The sequence below is a fragment of the Cibotium barometz genome, chromosome 13 (assembly GCF_041138505.1).
Source record: "Cibotium barometz isolate CiBa-2024 chromosome 13, ASM4113850v1, whole genome shotgun sequence".
In the NCBI taxonomy this organism is placed as follows: domain Eukaryota; kingdom Viridiplantae; phylum Streptophyta; class Polypodiopsida; order Cyatheales; family Cibotiaceae; genus Cibotium; species Cibotium barometz.
In genome coordinates this window covers 3,231,722-3,254,615 of record NC_141058.1, presented here as the reverse complement: position 1 = coordinate 3,254,615, position 22,894 = coordinate 3,231,722, and the positions used below count along the sequence as shown (strand labels likewise).

At 44.4% G+C, this 22,894-nt stretch overlaps 1 protein-coding gene across 2 annotated transcripts in view; it reads right to left on the bottom strand.

Moving 5' to 3' along the window:
* Nucleotides 1-19,938: 19,938 nt before the first annotated feature.
* Nucleotides 19,939-22,894, bottom strand: part of LOC147632278 (DUF21 domain-containing protein At4g14240-like) — a 57,224-nt gene continuing 54,268 nt past the window's right edge. For both annotated transcript variants that reach the window (XR_015267183.1, XM_086807089.1), the window contains exon 5: nt 19,939-20,308. Coding sequence is in view for 1 of the 2 variants with exons in the window: in XM_086807089.1 (XP_086663215.1) it covers nt 20,308 (1 nt within the window). In the remaining variant the exon portion in view is untranslated. The remainder of the gene's footprint in view (nt 20,309-22,894) is intronic.

Genomic DNA, 22,894 nt, shown 5'->3' with positions numbered 1-22,894 from the left:
ACTATGAGTTTACTGTAATGTCATTCGGGTTAACCAATGCTCCTGCAACCTTCAACCGCCTAATGCAAGATATATTCCGTCCTTACCTGGATGAATTTGTGCTTGTTTTCTTTGATGACATCTTAATCTACTCCAAATCAATGGAAGAGCATGAGGAGCATGTGCGTAGAGTTCTGCAATTGCTGCGCAGACACAAACTCTATGCCAAGAAGAGCAAATGTACCTTCTTTACTCATCAAATTGAGTATCTTGGATTCATTGTCTCCAAAGATGGCATCTCAGTAGACCCTGCCAAGGTCAAGGATATTCTAGAATGGCCACCTCCTAAATCAGTTCGTGAAGTTCGTGGATTCTTGGGAATCACGGGTTGGTATAGGATTTTTATCAAAGATTATGCCTTGGTAGCTGCACCCTTGACAGATCTTCTTAAGAAGGATTGCAAAATAGTGTGGCTGCCAATCCATCAAAACAGCTTTGATCAGCTGAAAGTCATTATTACTTGTGCCCCAGTCTTAAAGCTTCCTGATTTCTCCAAGGAATTTTAAGTGGTTACCGATGCTAGTAGTCTAGCACTTGGTGGTGTCTTAGGCCAAGAAGGCAGACCCGTCGCTTATACTTCCCGCAAGCTGAAGCAATATGAAGCAAACTATGCCACCCATGATTTGGAGCTCTTAGGAGTTGTTCATTGCCTCAAATTATGGAGACATTATCTCTTGGGAGGCAAATTCCAGCTTGTAACTGACCACAAAAGTCTAAAGTGGATCTTCACCCACAGCCTAACCTCAACGTGTGGCAAAGGAGATGGATTGAAATTCTACAAGAATATGATTTCGACATCAAATTCCGCCCTGGGAAAGATAATGTGGTAGCTGATGCACTTAGCCGCAAATCTTTCTTGAATGCAATTTCAATGCCAAATAATCCCATACTGGTCAAGGTGGAAGAAGTCTCATCTCATGACCCAGATTATCAGAGGATGATAAAGTTAGTAGAAGAAGGGGGACATTCAGAGAAAGAGAAAAATCTAATCAAGGGATACTCCACTCATGAAGGAAGCCTCTACTTCAATCACACGCTATGTATCCCTAAGGATCCTGCTTTAAAGAAACTAATCCTCCATGAAGCTCATGATAGCCTTGCTTCTGCAGGACACCCAGGTTATGCAAAAACTTTAAATGCTGTAAGAAGGAGCTTTCATTGGGCAGGCTTGAAAAATGATGTGCTTCGATACTTGAAGCAATGTCTCTCATGCCAAAGGATCAAAGCTGAAAGGGTCAAGATGCCTGGAAAACTTCAACCATTTGATATTCCCCAAATGAAGTGGGAGTGTATTAGTATGGATTTTGTCACAAGTCTCCCCACTGTTCAAGGAGGATATGACTCCATTCTAGTAGTAGTGGACTTACTTACCAAAGTAGCTCACCTTATACCAGCAAAGAAGACCTTCAAAGCTCCTGATGTTGCTCGAATATCAAGGAAGTCCTCAAACTTCATGATCTCCCAAAAAGGATAGTAAGTGATCGGGATTCTGACTTCACCTCAAAATTCTGGCAGTCTTTTTTTCAAGCTCTGGGAACTCAACTTTGCTTTAGCACAGCTTATCATCCAGAGACCGATGGCCAGACTGAGAGAGTCAATCAAGTAATTGAAGACATTCTCAGAGCATACTGTGGACGGGAACCCAGAAGGTGGATTCAATACCTTCCTCTGGTAGAATTTACCTACAATACATCTTATCATCAAAGCATAGGAATGTCACCATTCAAGGCACTCTATGGGCAAGAATGCCTGTCTCCTCTAAATTTCTCTGATCCAACCATAAGAGTTGAGGCATCCAGGAAAATGCTCGAAGAAATGGAGGAACAAACCAAGGCTATCCAAAAGGATATTAAAGCTGCCCAAGATCGACAAAAGCATTATGCTGACAACAAGAGGTCTGAAAGGATCTTCAAGGAAGGAGACAAAGTTCTTCTACGAGTGCGACCCAAACGAAGTTCTCTATCACTTGGGAAATATAAGAAGCTCAGCCCTAGGTATTGTGGTCCTTATACAGTTATCAAGTGTCTAGGTAAAAGTGCCTATAAACTCCAACTCCCAGCCCATATCAAAGTCCATAATGTATTTCATGTAAGTTTGTTAAAACCATATGTCCCCAGTCTCGATCATATTCTTGATGATGAACAAGTTGTAATCCCTACTCAAGGAGTCCTTGACTATCTCAAAAGAAAATTATGCCATTTGATATGTCCCAAGAATCAACCTAATTCTTTGATATTGCAAGGTGCCCTCAAAGCTTTAATCACTTCCACTTTTTTATAATCCATGGTGAACAAATCATGCCCCCAAAAGAATTCCACTAGCCACCGCAAAGGTGCAGTTAGTCGGATTCAGGCTTAAGCGGGCAGAACAACATTTTTCCAAACACAATGCTAGAGACAAAAGATACTCCACTATTTTGCTAAAAACATTGAAAATCATCCAAGAATACTCTCATAAAAGTGACTAAGTATTCATCAAATATCTCTTAGACCATTCTTCTCTTAGACCATTCTTTGAAATGTTGTTGCTGAAGCATTCTTGAGGGCAAAAGTTATCACATTAGCTTTCCATTATGTCACAAAGGCCGTCTTTTCCCAATCCTCAAATTGCTTCATTCAATTTTTTGTAATCCACACATACACACAACTTCCCATTCTTCTTCAAAACTATTACAATGGGTAAGGGCCAAGTCACCTTATCTCCTAGATAAATAAAACCTACCTTTAAATTTTATCAATCTCTTCCTTGACATGTTTTGCATAACCCCCTCATATCTTCGTAACTCTAGGCAAACACATGCACATATGATTTTAATAACTCATGGAGTTTCTTTTTAAATTTTGGATCCAATTGACTACTTATCCGTATACCATCTTCGGATCCTTATCTCTCAAATTCATGTCTTCAAGATCATCTTTCTAAACTCCGCGGGTGTGCTTCATTCCCTTCTCATGTGCTTCCTCTGTTGCCACACAAGAGCCTTGATTTCTTTCGGCACGCGTGCTACATCGAAGAGGTTAGCTTGTAGTAGTGGGGTGATGTATGCAGATCGCCAGTTGTTGGGATATACAGATCGCCAGTTGTTGGGATATACTGAGACACAACCTAGTCCACATCCACCTCAAACAATGACACCAAATCCAGATTTTGAGTGAGAATCTCTTCCTCCTCATCAATATCTAGCCCCTCAAACCAATTCAGACCTTCAGCACATCAAGCAGACTGACTACTGCAACATATCTCTGGAAACCACTTGTACTCGGACCTTCTTCTTTCGGTTCCGAATTGTAATCTATTCAATTGCCCAGTCATGCTTGATTTTTGCTTGCCGCAGCCAAGGTCTACCAACATCGGGTAAGATTTGGAGATCCCCTTGATCTTAAACACAATAAATGCTACTGGGAAATCATATCCCAGCTATCTAGATATCTGTACTTTGAATTATACCAAGAGGTTTTGCTCTTCGCGGTTGGACAAATGGGGCAGCTCCAGCTCCCGATCCTTAATTCCCAATTCCTTGTGGATAGCATCCGAAATAATGTTCACTCCTGACCCGCCATCAAGGACCGCTCCGGCTGCACCTTGAAAGTTGTACTTGCCTCTTCCTCTTCTTTGTTCTTTTCCTTATCGGGTTGTGCTTTAGCAATTGGGTCTGTATCCAGAAGCTTCCGGATCAACTATGTTCGGTAATTAGGCCCCAAGCACCACAACAACTGATCCAACGTTATATTAAGCTTCATGTCTTTAAGATCTTCCCACAAATCATACTCAACATTGGTCTTATTATTAGCCCCATGCTTCACCTTCTTTTCACTTTTTTGGACCGGGGTATCCTCCCCTATTTTAGTTTTCTGTGCTGGGGCCTCCTCCCCATATTTTCTGAAGCATCCTGCTTCTGGTTACTTTATCCTTTCGGATGAACACCAACCAACTAGATTTCCTTCACACATCTAGTCCGTACTAGCACTCTCTAGCCTTCCATGACCTTACTGCTTTCTTCCTAGATTCTAGATTCTTCTGGTACTATCCGAAACTATTGTGCATTCTCTTGTCCTCTAGGCTACTCCGAATTGGTGACATACTTACTTCTTAGACCTTTCTCTTGTATCTGCGGAGCCGTACCATCCACCGGACCATTTTTCAGCCTCCTATTAATCGTTCCAGACCTCCCCTTGTGATTTTTGCACTAACTTGGCAACATGGTCTTGGGCACACCGTTGTTTCGTCCAATCCGCGGGCCTCTCCTTTGTCCTTGGCACTTCCCAACTCCCTTCTTCCACCATGGGCCCACACAAAAGCCACCCACACTCAGGTCCATTGAGGCGACAACTGGTTTTAACTTTTTTACACAATCCACATACAAAACCACTCCCCATCAAGGCTTTAGTTGGTCGATCCGCGTTATCTACCCTACTTTGGAGAGTGTGGAACTTAGATGCATAATCTTCTACAGGTAAACTGTTTTTCTCTAGATGATGCAGCTTATCCAGCACCTACAAAGACGTCTCGTCTTTTCGGAAGCATGTTGTAGGTTCTTGAAAGTGAAAATGATTGGGGCCATATTGGGCATGCCAATTGGTTGCTTGACCATCAAAGGTTCTCTTGAAGGCATTCCGCTTCGTGGCACTCGAGACAGTGGGTAGCATGTCATTGGCATGCGAGATATTCTCAAAGTTGGTGACATGGGTATCTGGATCCTCCTCTTCCTTTCCAACGAACTTGAGAGACACCTGATGGGCCACACCCGATGGACACTTCAGGGGCACACCCGATGGGCCATAAGAGCAAGATGTTGGGGTAATACTGCCGTACCAAGGCCAAGAGGAACACAAGGTCTCACTTTCATACCAAGAATAGCGAAAAGGAGCGCCCGTACAACCTCATCTGGGGTCCCTAATTGACTGTTAGATCCTCTTCACTGTAGGTCTCCTTCCACATCTCCTCTACATCCCCATCTGGACAACATCAACCCCCTTGGACAGTCTTCGCCAGTCACCTCAGTGAGTTGGGCATGCTACAGACGAGCTTCGTAATGCCGCCCGCAGTCGATCATGTGCACCACCGCCTTTAGTGGTCATTCATTCTAAAGGTTTCCAAATCATCAAGCTCCTGCTTGGTATGCAGATAAAAAATTAAAGTCATTCCACTCAACAACGGAAGAAACGGACAAAAATCCTCAAACCACATGGGATGGGTAATGGCACCGAAATGAAATTACTAATAATAACTCGACCCTTTAGAAAGATGGATAGTATTGCATTCGATACAATCGACAATACCCTAATAACTAGCTTATTGAATAGCAAATAATTCAGCCAGACAATAATTCATATATGATAAAGCATAGGTGTCAATAAACATAACCCAACGTAAACTAGAGGAGTTTGTGCAAGGGCCATATTGTGATGAATAAATTCAACGTTTCTGCTCTCCAAAGGACCTTTGACGACGATTGCTCGCTTGATTGGGAGAGGTAATCCCTCAACCAATGACAAGTCCATGATAATGGAACAACATTCTAAAGTAAAATCAAGAGAAACACAGGAGAATCAAACACAACAAGATCGCCAAAAGTGTTGGCAACAACCAACAAGCCTTGGTTTAACATATTAATATATTACAATCAATTGATAACATAAACAGATATCAGTACATACCAGACATTTACAAGATAAACAATGACATCATATCTCATCTTTGTATTGTTGTAAAAGCTCTCTCTGACTACTGATGATTTTCATTACAATGTGAGCTTGCGCCTTGCGTTATAAGATAATCGAAAAAGATATAAAACTAAGGTTTAATACTATATGGATAATACTATGGATTAACAACCTCCACATCCACAAAGAAACCCTCATCACTGAGGCACTTGCCGAAATTCATAAAATGGAGTCCCTCTCCTGTAATTAAACCCCATTGGAAGGAAACAACCAAAGAAAGCTTCTCATGGGCTACCAACCTCGATACCTTTCCAACCATGAGTCAGTCTCCTGTGGACACCCTCATCAATCGCACTCTGGCCCTGCATTTGTTTCAATTTAATATATTTTTATTGGACCCCATTTCCAGCCCCACCTTCCATACCATCTTAGCCCGCCTCAACACCATGTGGTAACCCATCCTCGCCATCTCATTCATGGACATTATACTCCTGTACATTGAATCCCATCCACTTGTGTCCAACCCAACCACTTTTGGTGTCACCCGTTCATGAATTCCACATGAGAAAGATCATTTCCTCAATCTCACAGCACCACCCGGTATCAACTTCCCCATCCATGCAGACCTACTTTACTTGGCCATGATAGCCATGAAAACCCTTGTTTGCGGAGTAGTGAAGTCTTCTTTCTGCCAGCTTTGTAACATGCCCAAAAATCACAACAACCCATTGGGCATCCTTCGATTATATCATATGGTCTATTCTTACCTCAAAAAAGCCCTGGCCAATGGAGAAGCCACCATTTGGACCATCCATGTGGCTTACCCATAGGACATCTCCAAATCCGTAAGTCTAAAAATGAGGATAATCTTGCTTGCTCGATGGATGCATGCTAGATAGGTTTAGGTTATTTTCTTGCATGAGCTTACGCTTCATTCCCCACGTTTTCTATGAGAGAACTATTGCGAAGGACCATCTCTTGTTGCCTCCATCCAGGCGTAGAGAGATCTCCCTTTACCTCGTCATCAGCAAAGGAGCATTCCTATGTGACAATGAGAGCACACCCACATAGGGAAGCTGATCTAAGGCAAGACCCAAAGACATATGCTTTGACAAGGCTAAGATAAGCTCTTCACACACACACACACTTACATATATATATGTATACATACATATATGTGTGCGTGTACACACGCACACACACATATATATGTATGTATACAAACATACATATAATGCAAGGAAAAAACCATTTGTACTATAATAAAATCCAAAATCTTGGAGCGCACAAATCAAAATCGAGATAAAGCTCTAATTTCAAGATGTTATGTCACCAAGGCCATACGAAGCTTTTTTGTCACTCTAAAATCCAAGACACTGAAATGCATAAGTTAACAACTCAAAACATAAGGCTCTAAGCTCAAGATGCAGCCAGAACTAAAGTAGGATAATACATGCATCAAACAAAGCAAACAAAGTGCACAAACATATGCACACCACTAAATTACATAGATCAAAACTCAGAAAACTAATATTTTCTCTTCTGAGTTCTACACCATCAAGGACAAAAATACTCCTCAAGACTAGACTATCGAAAGTGGATACCAGAAGTAAAGGTCTGATTTCTAGTCACGAGTCTCAACCATAACATACGTTCTATACTCTCATTGATACTCTAATCTTCGTAATTACATTATATACACACACACAGTTTGAGCACAATAAGTCAGCATCACTCAAACATCATGTGGTTTGTTTTTTCGAGCATCCAAAACACTTCGTGATCCAAATCACCGACTTCCAAAGATCACACAAATTTTAACGTGTACAATAACATCAATTTCAGTTTTGAATTACTAAAAGCATGATGTCTTATATACGATTACATCTCATGACGTACATGCATGATGATACCTTTTTTTTTTCGTACACACCCGGGGCCCACTCAAGTGGGTGGAGCCAATTTCCCCTTCCAACAATTAGCCAATTATCATGGTCGGGCAAGAGCCACGAATTAGGCATCCCCCATGACCACCGCGATGAGTCGAGCGCTGGAACAGCGGAGGGGTCTCGTATGGATCCTCCTATCTTGGGTGATCCACCACCCGAGGAGGAGTCACTCGAGTGTTCAAGGGGCAAGAGCCCGAGCAACCAAACACATCAAGCGAGCATAGGTGTCCCTTTATAACATGAGAGAGCCTAGTGGGACTTGAACTCATAACCTAGAGGTTACAAGTCACAAGCTTGACCACTACACTAACTGTGAGTGTGAGAGACGGTGTGGAGCACACGAAGAAACAGAACAAAACGTGTGGAGGCAAGGAGCAAAACGATGGAGCTCAAAATAATGAAGATGAGTTTGTTACAAAACTTAGGGCATATAATAACCCTAACTGGTGCCCGTGAGAGACGGTGTGGAGCACACGAAGAAACAGAACAAAACGTGTGGAGGCAAGGAGCAAAACGATGGAGCTCAAAATAATGAAGATGAGTTTGTTACAAAACTTAGGGCATATAATAACCCTAACTGGTGCCCGTTTCACATAACGGTAAGTTGGGCGCCTTATTGGGCGCGGGGAAAAAACCTCACTTAAAGTGAGTAAAAAGTGCCCGGCCGGTCCTAATACATTGGCCACTGCCCATAATAATGTCAGGACATTATTTCTAACACCCCCCTGCAGTGCCAATGTGGGTACAAGGCATGATGTCAATCACCAAAAGGAAGTAAGCCTAAAGCTTTGCGGAAAGCTTCAAACTTTTCTCGAGGTAAAGCTTTGGTGAAAATGTCTGCGACATTGTCATGTGTTGGACAATAGATCATGCTGATCTCCCCTGCATGAAGTCTTTCTCTGACATAATGATAATGTATCTCTATGTGTTTCGTTCGTGCATGAAACACAGGATTCCGTGCTACTGCAATAGCACTCTGACTGTCAGTGAGAATCGGAGTAGGCTCCTCCAATAAAGGATGAAGATCTGCCAAGAGTCTGCGTAGCCAAACACATTCCACTGTCGTTGTGAAAGCTGCCCTGTACTCAGCCTCACAAGACGAGGTAGCTACTGTAGATTGTTTCTTGCTCAACCATGAAATGCATGAGTGTCCCAAAAAGAAACAATTACCACTGGTAGACTGCCTTGTGTCGAAGTCACCAGCCCAATCTGAATCACTGTATGCATGTAAATGCAAGTCACCCCCCCTGGGAAACATCAAGCCATAAGACTTGGTGCCTTGCAAGTAACGAAACACACGCTTTACAGCTTGCCAATGAAGCATCCGTGGGCTGTGCATATATCTGCTCACCTGGGATACTGCATACTGAATATCCGGTCTTGTGTTGCACAAGTAAATCAGGCACCCAACAGCCTGACAATAGAGAATAGCATCAAAAGATTCACTGCCATCATGTACTGTAAGTTTCAGCCCTGGTTCCATAGGAGTGGAAATAGGCTTACAATCTTGAAATTTGAATCTTTCCAACAGTCTCTGTACATACTTCGACTGCAACATAAAGATACCCTTCTCACTTTGTATGAACTGTATGCCCAAGTAATAGTGCAACATACCCATATCTGACATCTCAAAAGCAGATTTGAGTTCGGACTTAAAATCTGAAATTTTATCCGCATCAGTACCTGTGAGCAACATATCATCTACATAAAGAATGATTATCAAAATATCCCCCCCATCTCTCTTGATGTAGAGGGTGCTTTCAGTTGGACTGTTGGTGAACCCCTGGCTAGTCAAAAATGCATCAATCTTTGCATACCAGGCACGCGGTGCTTGTTTTAAGCCATATAAAGCTTTCCTCAACTTGCACACCTTGTGCTCGTGACCAGACATAGCAAAACCAAGAGGTTGTATCACATAAACCTCTTCCTCAAGATCACCATTCAAAAAGGCTGTTTTTATGTCCAACTGATGTACAAACCAGCCATAATGTGCAGCCATAGCAACAACAACACGGATGGTGGTCATCCGAGAAGTAGGGGCAAAAGTTTCTTCATAATCTATGCCCTTTTTCTGAGCATAGCCCTTAGCAACCAGCCTTGCTTTGTACCTGTCAATGGTACCATCTGGTTTGCGTTTAACCTTATAAACCCACTTTGTACCAATTGCCTTCTTGCCAGGAGGCAAATCCACCAAATCCCATGTATGATTCTTAACAATAGAATCCAATTCAGCTTGCATGGCCTGCATCCAATGCTGATTTTCACTTGCATCTTCAAAACTCTCAGGTTCCTCTTCATCCATAATAGAACTCACCCAAGCTGACTCTGAAAAATGAGAGCTTTCAGCCTCACGTGTACTCCTACGTGTCCTACCTGGTAATGGAGCAGCAAGTCTACTCTCTTGAAGAGTCTGTATAGCCCAACGAGGAATGGTTCTAGCTTCTTGCAAAGCTGTCCTCTCTTGTACAACAATATCCTCTTCTGCTTGCTGTATGTTAGGCTCAGCCTGGGGCTGATTTAAAGCATCAAACACACGAGGTGGTGGCTGCAAATTCTGAAATTCAGCCGGTATATCAGCTGTGGTTCCTATGCCAATGGGTATCAACCCTTCAAATACATCAAAAGACTCCTGAGGTTGCTGAAATTTAAATTCAGCAATGGGTTGTGCTGAATTCTCTGCAAAAACAACATCTCTGCTCACAAAAATCCTGCGTGTGACAGGATTATAGAGACGGTACCCTTTACTTTGACTGCTGTAGCCAACAAATATGCACTTTATGGCTTTATCATCAAGCTTCCCACGAAGCTCCTGTGGTACATGTGCATAAGCCAAGCAACCAAACACACGAAAACAATCAACACTAGGTTTCCGATCAAACCAAGCTTCATAGGGTGTAACAGATCTGAGTGCCTTTGTAGGGCACCTGTTCAACACATGAGTGGCACACATAAGAGCTTCCACCCAAAACTTATGTGGCAATCCCTTTGCTTTCAGCATACACCTGGCCATCTCCATGAGTGACCTATTCTTTCGTTCGGCCACACCATTCTGCTGAGGTGTATATGGTGTAGTACACTGGTGTACTATGCCCTTCTCTAAACAAAAAGCATCAAATACTTTAGATAAGTATTCCCCCCCTCTGTCAGTTCTGAGAGTCTGCACTTTTTGTCCTGTTGCATTTTCAACCATGTTGACATAATGTCGGAAATGCATAAAGACATCAGATTTGTTCTTCAAAGCATACACCCAGGCATATCTGGAAAAGTCATCAATAAAAGTAACAAAATACCAATGACCTCCCAAGGATTGTGTCCTCATTGGACCACATACATCACTGTGAATGAGCTGCAATTTGCGGACAGCTCTAACAACTCTATCCTTTTTGAAAGCCTGACGATGCATCTTTCCCAAAATACATCCCTCACACACATGTCTGGGAGGAGTCTCTAAATTAGGTAGGGCATCTACCATTTTCAGCTTCTGAAGTGCCATGAGACTGCCATAATTTACATGCCCAAACCTGGCATGCCACAACTCTGCATCCTGCATAGCAGATGTAAAGGTAGAAACAACACATGCACTGTGCCTCTCATAAGGATCAAGACGGTACAAACCGCGACATAAGGTCCCTGTAGCAACCAAAGCAAAGTCACTTTCCCTGTCACGGACCATACATTTAGTATCCTCAAAGGAAACAACCAGCCCTCTCTTTGCAAAAGAAGACACTGAGAGAAGATTCTTCTTTATCCCAGGCACATACAATACATCCTGAAGGAGAAATTCTGAGCCATTAATGGCTGTAAGCATAACATCCCCTGTGCCCTGAACTGGATAAGAAGCATTATTTGCACACGTAACCTTTCTGCCACATGAAGAAGGTACCATCTTGCCAAACAAATCCTTTCTGGACGTGATGTGCCTTGAGGCACCACTGTCAAAGAACCATACATCACCACTTTCACTCACACTGAGTGAATGAACCTCATTTAAGGGATCATAGCTGCAAGTAAAGAAGCACCAATCCTCTTCCACAAGATTGACTGTGGCATCATCTTTCTTGTTATCCACATCTGAAGAGTCTTCAACTGAATTACCAGACTCTTTCTTCTTTTCCTTGGCTATCCTCTTAGGACATTCATGAATATAGTGACCTGTTTTCTTGCAGTAATGGCACTTACCCTTCTTTTTAGGTTTCTGTGCATCATCCTTCTCTTTACTAGATGGCTGTCCTGATTCTAACTTAGGCTTATATGCACCAGATTTTCCTTTGCCCTTGTTCTTGGCAAAGAGTGCTTGCTCACCACTTCTTTGCATGACATTTTTCCGAGTCTGCTCTTCCTGCAGCAATAGTCCAACCAAATCCTGAAAGGATAGAGGGACTGGATTACCCCTCATGGACAAGTGAAGAGATGTATGAAAACCCAAATAAGAGCTCGGTAAAGAGTTAAGTGTAGTGGTGACCATCTCAGCATCAGAAATGATTTCATCAATATTCAAGAGCTGTTCTCTCAAATCCTGAATATTCGTAAGATGATCCTGCATAGAATCACCCTCATCCATGCACAAGTGTGATAGTTCCCGCTTCAAAAAGGCAACTCTAGCCTCATTGCGAGCCTGATACATGTGCTCCAAAGTATCCCATGCAGCCTGAGATGTCCTGCATGAACGGATATGCGGAATAATGGACCTCTTAACTGAAAGTGCAATCAAAGAGAGTGCCTGAGCATCCCTGGAATCCCACCTAGTTTGTTCCTGTGTAGGTGCCTGAGGAGCTGGTAGTACAACCTGCTGCCTGCCATGTTGTGGAGGGGTAGCTGGGGCCACATGCATAGGCCTTGCCTCAGCTCCACTTACATAATTCCACAAATTCTTTGCAACTAGCAGATTCCTGAGCATAAAGCTCCACAGGGAATAGTTGGTTCCATCCAACTTATCTTCCTGGGCTAAAAACCCAAACACATCAGCAGTGTTCTGTGCCATGAGAGCAAACTGTAACCTGCAAAAGAGACTGACTGCACAAGAGTCCACAAATATTGCTCGAGACTGTCTGTTTCACATAGATAGACAGCACAGCAACAAAAGCCCCAAATTTCTGGTGGCTCAAATTTCTCTGATTCCCACAAAACACCTGTGGGAGCTGTCACAGATTGTGCAGCAACATAAAAACAGCAAAAGCCGCAAATTTTGGACTTGATTTGCTGACAAAATTCACAGTTAAGCTCCAAAATACAGCAGGTAGACTCACCCGAGTTGCTGCTGCAGATTGCTGAGTACGAACTGATGCAGAAGACGGTACAATGCTGTACGGAAGGCTGTACAGTCAGCAAACAGCAACCAGCAGGTGCTGTACAGAACTGTACGGACAGAAAACAGCAAATAGAGCTGTACGGCTGCTGTACGATCAGAAAACAGCACCAAAACTGGTCGTACAGACCTGTACGAACAGAAAAACAGCAACCAGCAGCCACACGTGCTGCACAGATGCTGTACGGCCTGTAGAAAAACGACCAGCACTGCTTTTTGCACCAGAACAGTGCCCGAGACACACAGAAAGCAGTCGCCCAGGTCTGTAGAAGGAGGGCGACCTGTTTTTCAGCACCAGAAGCAGGCGACCAGCACAATAGAGGTGTTTCTTCGCGACGAAAGTGCTTCACCAGCAGTAGGGAAGGCGGGAGCAGGAACAACAACCTGCTCTGATACCAATTGTGAGTGTGAGAGACGGTGTGGAGCACACGAAGAAACAGAACAAAACGTGTGGAGGCAAGGAGCAAAACGATGGAGCTCAAAATAATGAAGAGGAGTTTGTTACAAAACTTAGGGCATATAATAACCCTAACTGGTGCCCGTTTCACATAACGGTAAGTTGGGCGCCTTATTGGGCGCGGGGAAAAAACCTCACTTAAAGTGAGTAAAAAGTGCCCGGCCGGTCCTAATACATTGGCCACTGCCCATAATAATGTCAGGACATTATTTCTAACACTAACTCAGTTGGGACTCATGCATGATGATACCTGTGCTCCACAATTCATTGTAAGCTTCTCTTGAATAATATTCTCAATTTCAATTCAACTTACTTGGTTGCCCCCCTCTACTTTGCATGTCCGTGAGTGCCTGTGCGCCTATGTGTGTGTGTGTGTGTGTGTGTGTGTGTGTGAGAGAGAGAGAGAGAGAGAGAGAGAGAGAGAGAAGTAATGTGTAGTAACAAGCAATCATAGGATCGAGGTCTGGAAGATTCTCAACTGAAAGCAGGGTGACGGGTCACAACTCACGGGTCGGTCACTGTTTGTGTGCGCAAAGCCCAAGAAGCAGCCAGCAGGAGAAGTCGACGTTTAGCAGCGAACAAGTGGCGACAGTGTTCTCAACCAATAGGTATGTTGACGTCTGAACTCAGTCGATACCTAGCACAGCAAGAAACCGCAATAGGCAGCTGAAGAGAGGCCGCTCACGCAGAAGGACAACAAGTCGGTCAGCAGGAATCTTCTCTGTCTCGACAGGGTTCCGGCTCTAGGGTTTCAGGCAGCAGTGGAAGAAGATTAAAAAAATAAAAAATAAAAAAAATTCAGGTTTGCAGGTTTTCTCAAGGGTGCAGCAATGGTTCAAGCAACTATTTAAGGGTTTGTAGGTGCTGAATTAGGGTTTTCAGGTGCCGAATTAGGGTTTGAGAGAAAGGGTTTTCTTTGCTTTTGTACATGGATTTGGATGACCCGGCTGCTGCTGCTGGTGGCATGGCTGCCAATAGCCTTAACATGGATCTTATTGAGGAGATGATCGAGAAGGATGTGGGTTATGCTTCAGATGCCTCGGAGCAACAAAAACGTCAAAGGCTTGATGTTGATGCAAGTTACACTCTGGTGAATGTTGGAGAGAATGCAGAGGAAAATTCTCAGGTACCTTCTCCGGAGTTTGCACGTTTGCTGCAGATCACTGGTGAGCTTCTGCAAGAATATGTGAAGGCAATTAGCGTGCAAATGGCTGCAGTAGATAATGATGGTGTGGCTGATGTATGCATGGAGACTCCTTTGTTGCTACAACAACTAGCAGATTTTCATGATCGTGCTGCTATCTTCTTCTTTACTGGGCGTATTCCGTTGTTGCCTCGTCTTAGAGCATGGTTGGGCCGCTTGGTGTCGCTTGAGGCACTTGAGGAGATTTATGATGGTCCGAGAGGCTTTTATGAAATACTTTTTCGCACTTTGGAAGCCCGTAGGGCAGTTTTGGAGCAGGTGCCACTCTTTTTGGATGGGCAGTTGGTTCATGTGGTTCCGTGGAAGCCTATGGCAGAGTACCAAGATATGTTGCGCCAGGCTTGCCCAGTTTGGGTTGAAGTGAAACAATTCCCACCAATGTTTTGGCGTGTTTTACCAGATCTCATGCGAGGTATCGATGATGTCTTGGTGGTACCTCGAATGACATCTAGAAACCGAAATCGTCTATGCATGTTATGGGATACTGGGAGACCTAGGCCGACACATTTGCGTGTCAATATGGCTAGGCTGCACCCTTAAATGTATGAATTGAGGTGGGATACATTTGCTGGCCACTGTTTCAAATGTGGTAAGATGGGCCACTTTGTCTCCGAATGTCCTAAGAAAGAACAAGTTGTTGCTACCAAGGATATCGTTGATGGGCAGTTGCCCGTGGAAGATGAGCATGATGCTCCTTTACATGATGCCCAGCACATGGATGTACATGTGGATGTTCAGAATGAGGTTGAGCAGCCATGGGTGGAAGTACGTGGTAAAAAGACACGATTTGTTGCCCCGCGGGGGGATTTCTCAGATGCTGCTTGGCGGGGGCCTTTGCGTACTCATCAGGGGCCCTTACATTCATATGCTCGTCGCCCTTTGGGTTCAGGTGCCCAGCAACAAACCAGGTTTGAGAGGCCGGGAGGCCAACTTTCTCAGGGTTCAGGGGCTCTTGGGGTGGATAGAGTAGAACGCTATCCTATTAGAAATCGCCTAACAAAAGAAGCACAACAACAATTGCCTCTTATGTTTGGTTCGAAGGGTGAGGTCATCTCGCCATGGGATGGTCATTACCCTTTGGCACGTGCTCGGGAACTCCAAGGGCAGTCTGAGATCACAAATACCATGTCTAAAAATGCAATGATTCAAAAGGTTCGTGATTTGGCAGATTGTCCTGGGCCTAGTACACGGTCTTGTTGATTCCTTTTCTGGGAAGGCTTATGAAAATTGTACAATGGAATGTAAAGGGTATTTCTTCGCGCCAAAAGCAGTTCAGGCTTTGGCGTACAACTTTTTATCATGGTTGGGATGTTTTATGTGCAGTTGAACATAAGCAGCATAAGTTGGCTGGCAAAGCCTATGTATATAAGGGGTTTCATGTTTTCTACAGCGGACATCCTGCTTCACAGTCAGGTGTTATGTTTGCTGTTGGTTCGCAGTTTCAGCCTTCTCTTGTGATTCAAGATGTTCATGGAAGATTTCTAGTGATATAGATTGTTTGGGATGATACGCCTTTATGGTTATTAGGGGTGTATGCTCCAAATAATGCTTGTGCATGCCGTTTGCTGTGGAATGACTTATGTGCTCTTTCAATCTCTCATCCTGGCTTCGTGATGGGAGACTTTAATATGTGTGTCTCCGGGGAGCAAGCCACGTCGCCTCATTCTGTAATGGATGGCCCGGAGAGAATGGCGTGGGAAGCTTTTGCAGCAAGGTCGCTAAAACAAGACATGTGGTCTTGGTTGCATCCAGATGAAAGGGGTTACACTTATGCCTCACAACAGTTTCGGGGCACTTATGCTAGATTGGATAGGATGTATATTTTACATCAAGATCTCTTTTTGCCAGAGATTCTTACTATGATGGTTGATCAGCAACAGGTTTTGTCCGATCATTGGCCGCTTGTGTTTGAAATGGTCTATCATCCTGTGGATGCATATAAAGGCTTGTTGGGACGCTTGCCTTTGCGCTTAAATCATACTTTTTTGGAGCATGAAGTTTTTGATGTGTATATGCGTCAGTTGATACGACATTTCTCCACAAGAGTGTCCATGGTTAATTATCATGCTTGGCCAGTGTTCCTTACCAACACTCGGAAATTGGCGCGGCATTATGGTCTTGCTAATGCCTCTATACAAAAACAGCATGTGGCTCTTCTTGAGTCGCTTTTAAAGGGCTTGCAGGCATTCATGTTTACTGACTCTATGGATGCTGAAGTTGTGGATGCCATAGAATGGCTGAAAAGGGAGCTATCTAGGGTGCAGGAAGCACAATATGTTCGCTTTAAACTACTTGCACGTCTTGATGCTTTGCGGGATGCTAACTGTCAATCTCATCGCTTCTATGATAAGTTGCATCAAAAACATATGCGTGAGAATATTGTTAGGCTGATGGATGCCCAAGGCAACCTTGTTACTCAACCTTCTGAGGTTATTCAGCATTGCATCAGGTTTTATGAAGATTTGCTTGCCCCTCGAGAGGATGTCTCGCCGGCTGTCCTAGCTGCAAGGGAGTCATTGTTTGCTAAAGTACGATATCAAGTTGACCGTGATGTGGCGGTTCAACTTGATGCTCCTGTTACTCAAGGGGAAGTGGAAGCTGTTCTCTCCAAACTTCCCATGGAAAAGAGCCCTGGTTGGGATGGTTTGACAAATGAGTTTTTCCGAAAATATGCTGATCAGCTTGCAGAGCCTTTGACACTTATTTGTCAAAGGGTTTGGGATGAGGGATATATGCCTGTCGATTGGAAGTTGGGCATACTTCGTTTGTTGCCCAAAGTCCCTTCGCCTACTTCTTTGGCTCAATGGCGCCCAATCTCACTTATGGGTATTATGTATAAAATCTTTACAAAGATTTTTGCCAATCGCTTGCAGAAGGTGCTTCCTACTCTTATTCATCCATATCAATATGGATTTGTGCATGGCAGGAATATTTTGCATAATATTCTTAATGTTCAAATTGGAGTGGATTATGCCAAGGCAAAGAAGCAAGAGATTGTGATGATGCAGTTGGATCTTGAAAAAGCTTTTGATCATGTCAGCTGGTCTTTCCTTTCTCAGTTAATGACAGCCATGGGCTTTGGTCCCAAAATGGCTAATTTGGTGCATTTACTTGGCTCTGGCTCTATCATGCGGATTATGGTCAATGGAGGACTTTCAGACGGTATTTCTCTCATCCGTTCTCTCCGGCAGGGCTGTCCTCTTAGCCCTCTTTTCTTTGCCATTGCCACTCATCCTATGTTATCTCGCCTAGATGCTATGGCATCGCATGGTGAAGTGGTTGGTTTGCATCTCCGTCATGGCAAGCAATTGGTTGCTCAAGCCCTTGCGGATGACACTTTTATGTTTCTCAGGGCCGAAAAAGCCAATATAGATCGAGCAATGGAAGCTTGGAATAATTTTGCATTGGCTTCTGGGCTGAAAATAAATTCAACAAAATCAGCCCTCATTGTATGCACGGAATTTGATCTTGAGGCATTAGGGTGGCAAGGCCGTGTGGTGCATACAGGAGACATTGTTCGTCATCTTGGGTATCCGGTGGGTGTGGATGTGGACCCCCAAGCGCTTCTTGCTTGGATTTCTGCTCGGATCTCGGATAAATTTATGTATTGGAAAGCTCAAGGGTGGCCTATGCACGTGAGGGTTAAGGTAGCTCAGGTTATTATGCTTAGCATGATTTCCTATTTTTTGCCTTTGCTACCTTGGACGCACAAATCTCTTCTACGTTTGGTTGCTCCCATTCGGTTTATGCTGTGGAAGAGGCAAGGAAATATTATGGGTCAAACATGGATAGCTTGGAATCACATTTACGACGCCCAAAAGAATGGGTGGGACTGCTTTACTGGATGTCCGCTTACATATGGTGGCACGTAGGTGGGTGCTTTTTCAGGATATGTGTTTGCAGGAGCAGCCTTGGGTATTCATGGCTCGTGACTTGATTGAGTTGGAGGGATTGTCACATGGACGGACACGTGTGCAAGCTTCATGGTGGGACATTGTGAATGCGGCTCATCCTGTCCGTATTCGCTCATCTCACATTTTATCGCATATTCTCCTTTCTTGGCATGAAGTTCTACTATTGACTCGGTGGGATCCTGGTCATGAAAGACTACTGTTGAATTCTTTGCAGTTCAAAACATTTGTGGAGTCGCGTGTCATTGTTTGGCCACGCATACGACTCAACTGCATGGTCAGGTTAGGCTTGGTTAGAATCCGAGATGCTGTGATACCTGGTCGTGACAGGCCATATTCATTTCGTCGTATTCGGCAGCACTTTAGGGTTCCTCGGACATTTCAGCCACTATGGGTTGACATCATGCATGCAGTTGAGCCTTTTACTCCATTGCCTCAGCCATCTGCAGATCAGCCTTGGCTTGATTGGGCACTATGTAAATCTGGTGACTTGATATCACTTTCAGCTAACCAGGTCTATCATAAGCTCGTATCAAAGAAAGATTGGGTTTCAGCCAAGGCCAATAAGGTGTGGGGATTGCACAAGTCTAAATCATGGTGGCAGAAAACTCTCATGCGTGGTTGGCAGTCTAAACTCCCTTACAAAGGTAAGGTTTTCATTTGGAGGATGTTGGTGGGAGGGTTACCTACACGGGATCAGCTCAGCCGTCGTAAAATTACATTGGCCTCTGCACGACATGCACTGAAACAGTTATGCATCTGTTCATGAGTTGTCCAGTGCCCCGTCAGATTTGGTCTTTTGTCTCTCGCGTTTGGGAGGCAGTAGAGAGGTCTACTATTTCGGCTCATCAGTGGATATTTGGGATTTGTCCTCAAGTCATTACTTCGGACAGTCACCTTGTGATATTCCATTTCCTTAGATGGACAGGACTTTGGCATATTTGGACTACACGGAATGGGTTCATCTTTGATTCCTTGTCTGGAATACATGGGCACATTCTACGTATCCGCGGTTTGCTGCTTTGGCAGTTTTCTTCTCTTCTCTCAGCTCAGTTACTGGATGCAGATGTTATTTCGTTATGGTCTACGGCGGCTCGGCTGGCTCATCTTTGATACTTTTATCTGGGATGCTTATTTGGCTAGGAGGCTTTCTTATTAGTGTACAGGTTTGCATGGTCATAATCCTTTAGAGGATCTTTTGTGGGGGGTTTTTTGGGGTCATAGGTTTTGTGTGAGCCATGTGGCTGATGTACATTTTTACATATAATATAAAATACCATTTCACGAAAAAGAGAGAGAGAGAGAGAGAGAGTTCAATTGCACACTTTTGAACTATTTTTCATAGAGAAGTGAAAAACTCTTTGATTTCTTGAAAAAACAAAGATATTCTCTCGTTTTTGTGCACGCACGTGTGTGTGTGTGTGTGAGACAGCAAGAATCTATGTATACACGTGCACACATGCTCTAGTGCGTGTTGTACTCCACACTAGCGCACGCATAAGTATATATACAATAAATTGAAGTAATCCATCGAGCACATTGGGGTGAGAAAATAAACTTGCCGAAGACACATGCATGCATTCCATTCAATGTTCATGTGTATTTGGCTCCTTCAATCTACCTGCAAGCCTTGATGTACTTCAATATCATAAATCTGTAAACAATGACTAATGAGCTCCATCTCCTTGTTAATACTCTAGATAATGCTCAGAGATGTTTCAAACCACCAGGGCTATTCATCTCTTTCCTCTACTATCACCGAATGAATCCGTTTCCCTATCTGCAAACCAATTCCAGAGTTTTGTACAATCTGTCATGTTTAATGAAGCTGAATACAGAATTTGAACCCCTCTTTTTCCCTCTAATGTGTGTGTGTGTGTGTGTGTGTGTGTGTGTGTGTGTGTGTGTGTGAGAGAGAGAGAGAGAGAGAGAGAGAGAGAGAGAGAGAGAGAAAAGAAAGAAAGAAAGACATATTAAGCGTCCACTAAAGCCCCAATGGGCCTATGAGATCAAAGTGATACAATAATGTCCATGGCATATCTCATCATGGAATGGAAAGAAAAACAGAAACAAAACATAACTATCTCACTAGGGTGATACAAAACTTTCCATGGAACCTCATCATGGAATACCAGGAACGTGGAACGTGAGAGGAGCATTAGCCCCCAATAGATGATATACCGCTCTCCAAAGTATCAAATGAGTATGGCCGAGAGGTCTCCCTCAGCTAGCATTTCTTGTTGTTGCATCCGGGTCTCTTTCAAAATCCGAATCTCCTCCTGGTGGTTCACTTTTGCTTCCAATTCTTCAATCTTGTTATTCTTGCCCTGTATCTCCTTGCAAAGGTCTTCCAACTGTTTTTCATGTTGGTTCGGGACCCTGTCCAGCACCTTTTGTTCACCCAGTGCCTTCTTGGTGTTGTCTTCCACTATCTTGATGTACACCTTGAGCTCGTGTAGGTTAATTCTGGCTACTTCCCCCTAGTTGTTGCCTTGGGGGCCTGAGCAAGATAAGGGAGGTGGAGGGGCGAAGACCAGCGTAGCTGAGACAAGGCACGCGTGCAGGTGGCACGGACAGAGAAGACCAGAGCAGCAGGTGGCACGAGGACAGAATAGGGCAACACCTGTGCGTGCAGCAGGTGGGCAGGCCAGGGAAGGGCGGCGCAGGCAGGGCGGAGCAGGGAAAAATGGGCTAGGGCCTTTGCGGCAGTAGGCGGGTAGGCCATGACAAGGTGGCACGAGCAGGGGAGAGCGGCATAAGCAAGCGAGAGAGAGAAAGAAAGAAAGAAAGAAATATATTAAGCGTCTACTAAAGACCCAATGGGCCTATGAGACCGAAGTGATACGATAATGCCCATAGCATATCTCATCATGGAACAGAAAATAAAATAGAAACAAAACAAAGCTATCTCACTGGGCTGATACAAAACTATCCATGGAATACCAGGAACATGGAACATGAGGGAAGTATCATCCCCCAATAGATGGTATACCACTCTCCAAAATATCAAGCATGGGACTAATGAGTATGGCCAAGTGGTCTCCCTCAGCTACATCATGTGGAAAGGTAGCTCGATGAAGATGGAGCATGTCCTGGAACTGGAGCTGATGAGGGGATCGTGGCCTACGTCCAAGGAGCTAGGGACGTTGGGTACCCTAGAATACAGAGGCTTGGTCTGAGGTAACTCCTCTCTCCGGAAAGGTATGTCCGGAGCAGCCTAAGGTGGGTCTACGAGATCCACTGTATGGGTGTCCTCCACCTCTTGGCTCCGGAAGAAGATGGTGATGGTCGGTTGGCGAGGGAGGGGTTGGGGTGGCTGAGGCGAGGTCAAGCAGTAAGAGCCCTAGCAAACGCTAGTCCGAGAAGTCAATGATTCTGGAGAGTGGACCAAATCCCTCATGAAATAGAGAGTGAAACCTCCCACGGATCTCATAGTAGGCTGGGCAACGATATATGTAATGCTCCTCTATCTCAACCTCTGTGTGGCATAATCAGCAAATCCGCTCCTCCCTGGGTCTCTGAATGAGCTCCCCGGCTTTGAAGGCGAGCTCAGCTCTAACTGTCTCCACTCTGAGGCAGTGGGATGAAACTCGTATCTAACCAATCGCAATCCGCATGGCGTGGGACGTGTGAACACTCAGTACCCGCCTGCTGGATGAATCCATGGCGTGGGACGTGGGAACACTCAGTACCCGGTTGCTGGATGAATCCATCCTCAGTGAGCGTGAGCAAGTGATCTTTGTAGAAGTGCATCTTCATTGGGAGCTCTGAAGGTGTGATCCATGTGCAGTGGGTGTAGAGGCTAAGAAGATCTAACCGGCGGATAACTGGGTTGGCGTCCTCGTGAGAGAGCTAGAGAAAAGGGGAGTCAAAACTGTACTGAAGGGGTGGGAGGCCGTCCATGCAGAGCCCATATACTGAGAACCATGTGGAAACTAAGGCATACCATACTCCACAGTGGCCCTTGAAAGCTAGCTGTCTCTAGGACTCCAGGACAAGCCTCGGTTACTTGCGGGGATCCATATGACTGATGCGACGGAGGTATGTGACTGTCTGGAAGAATGCATCCGCTGCCATCGGGGCTGCAACAAACTCTGCCTAGATAATATGGTGTGGGACTGATGGTTTGTTGTGGATCATACATGAGAACATCATAACCTGCGGCCTGTCAACTCGCTACCAATCCTCATCAGATAAATCTGACCCCAGAAGGCTGCTCCATACATCAAGGTTGGTGTGACAAGGGTGTCAAAAAGCTAACCCTTCATCATGGGCTCTTGGAAATGTGCCTGGATGCTATAAACGGCCTTGGCCTCCAGACAAAACCGAAGGGCGGTGCAAAACAAACTGGGACACAAAACACTTC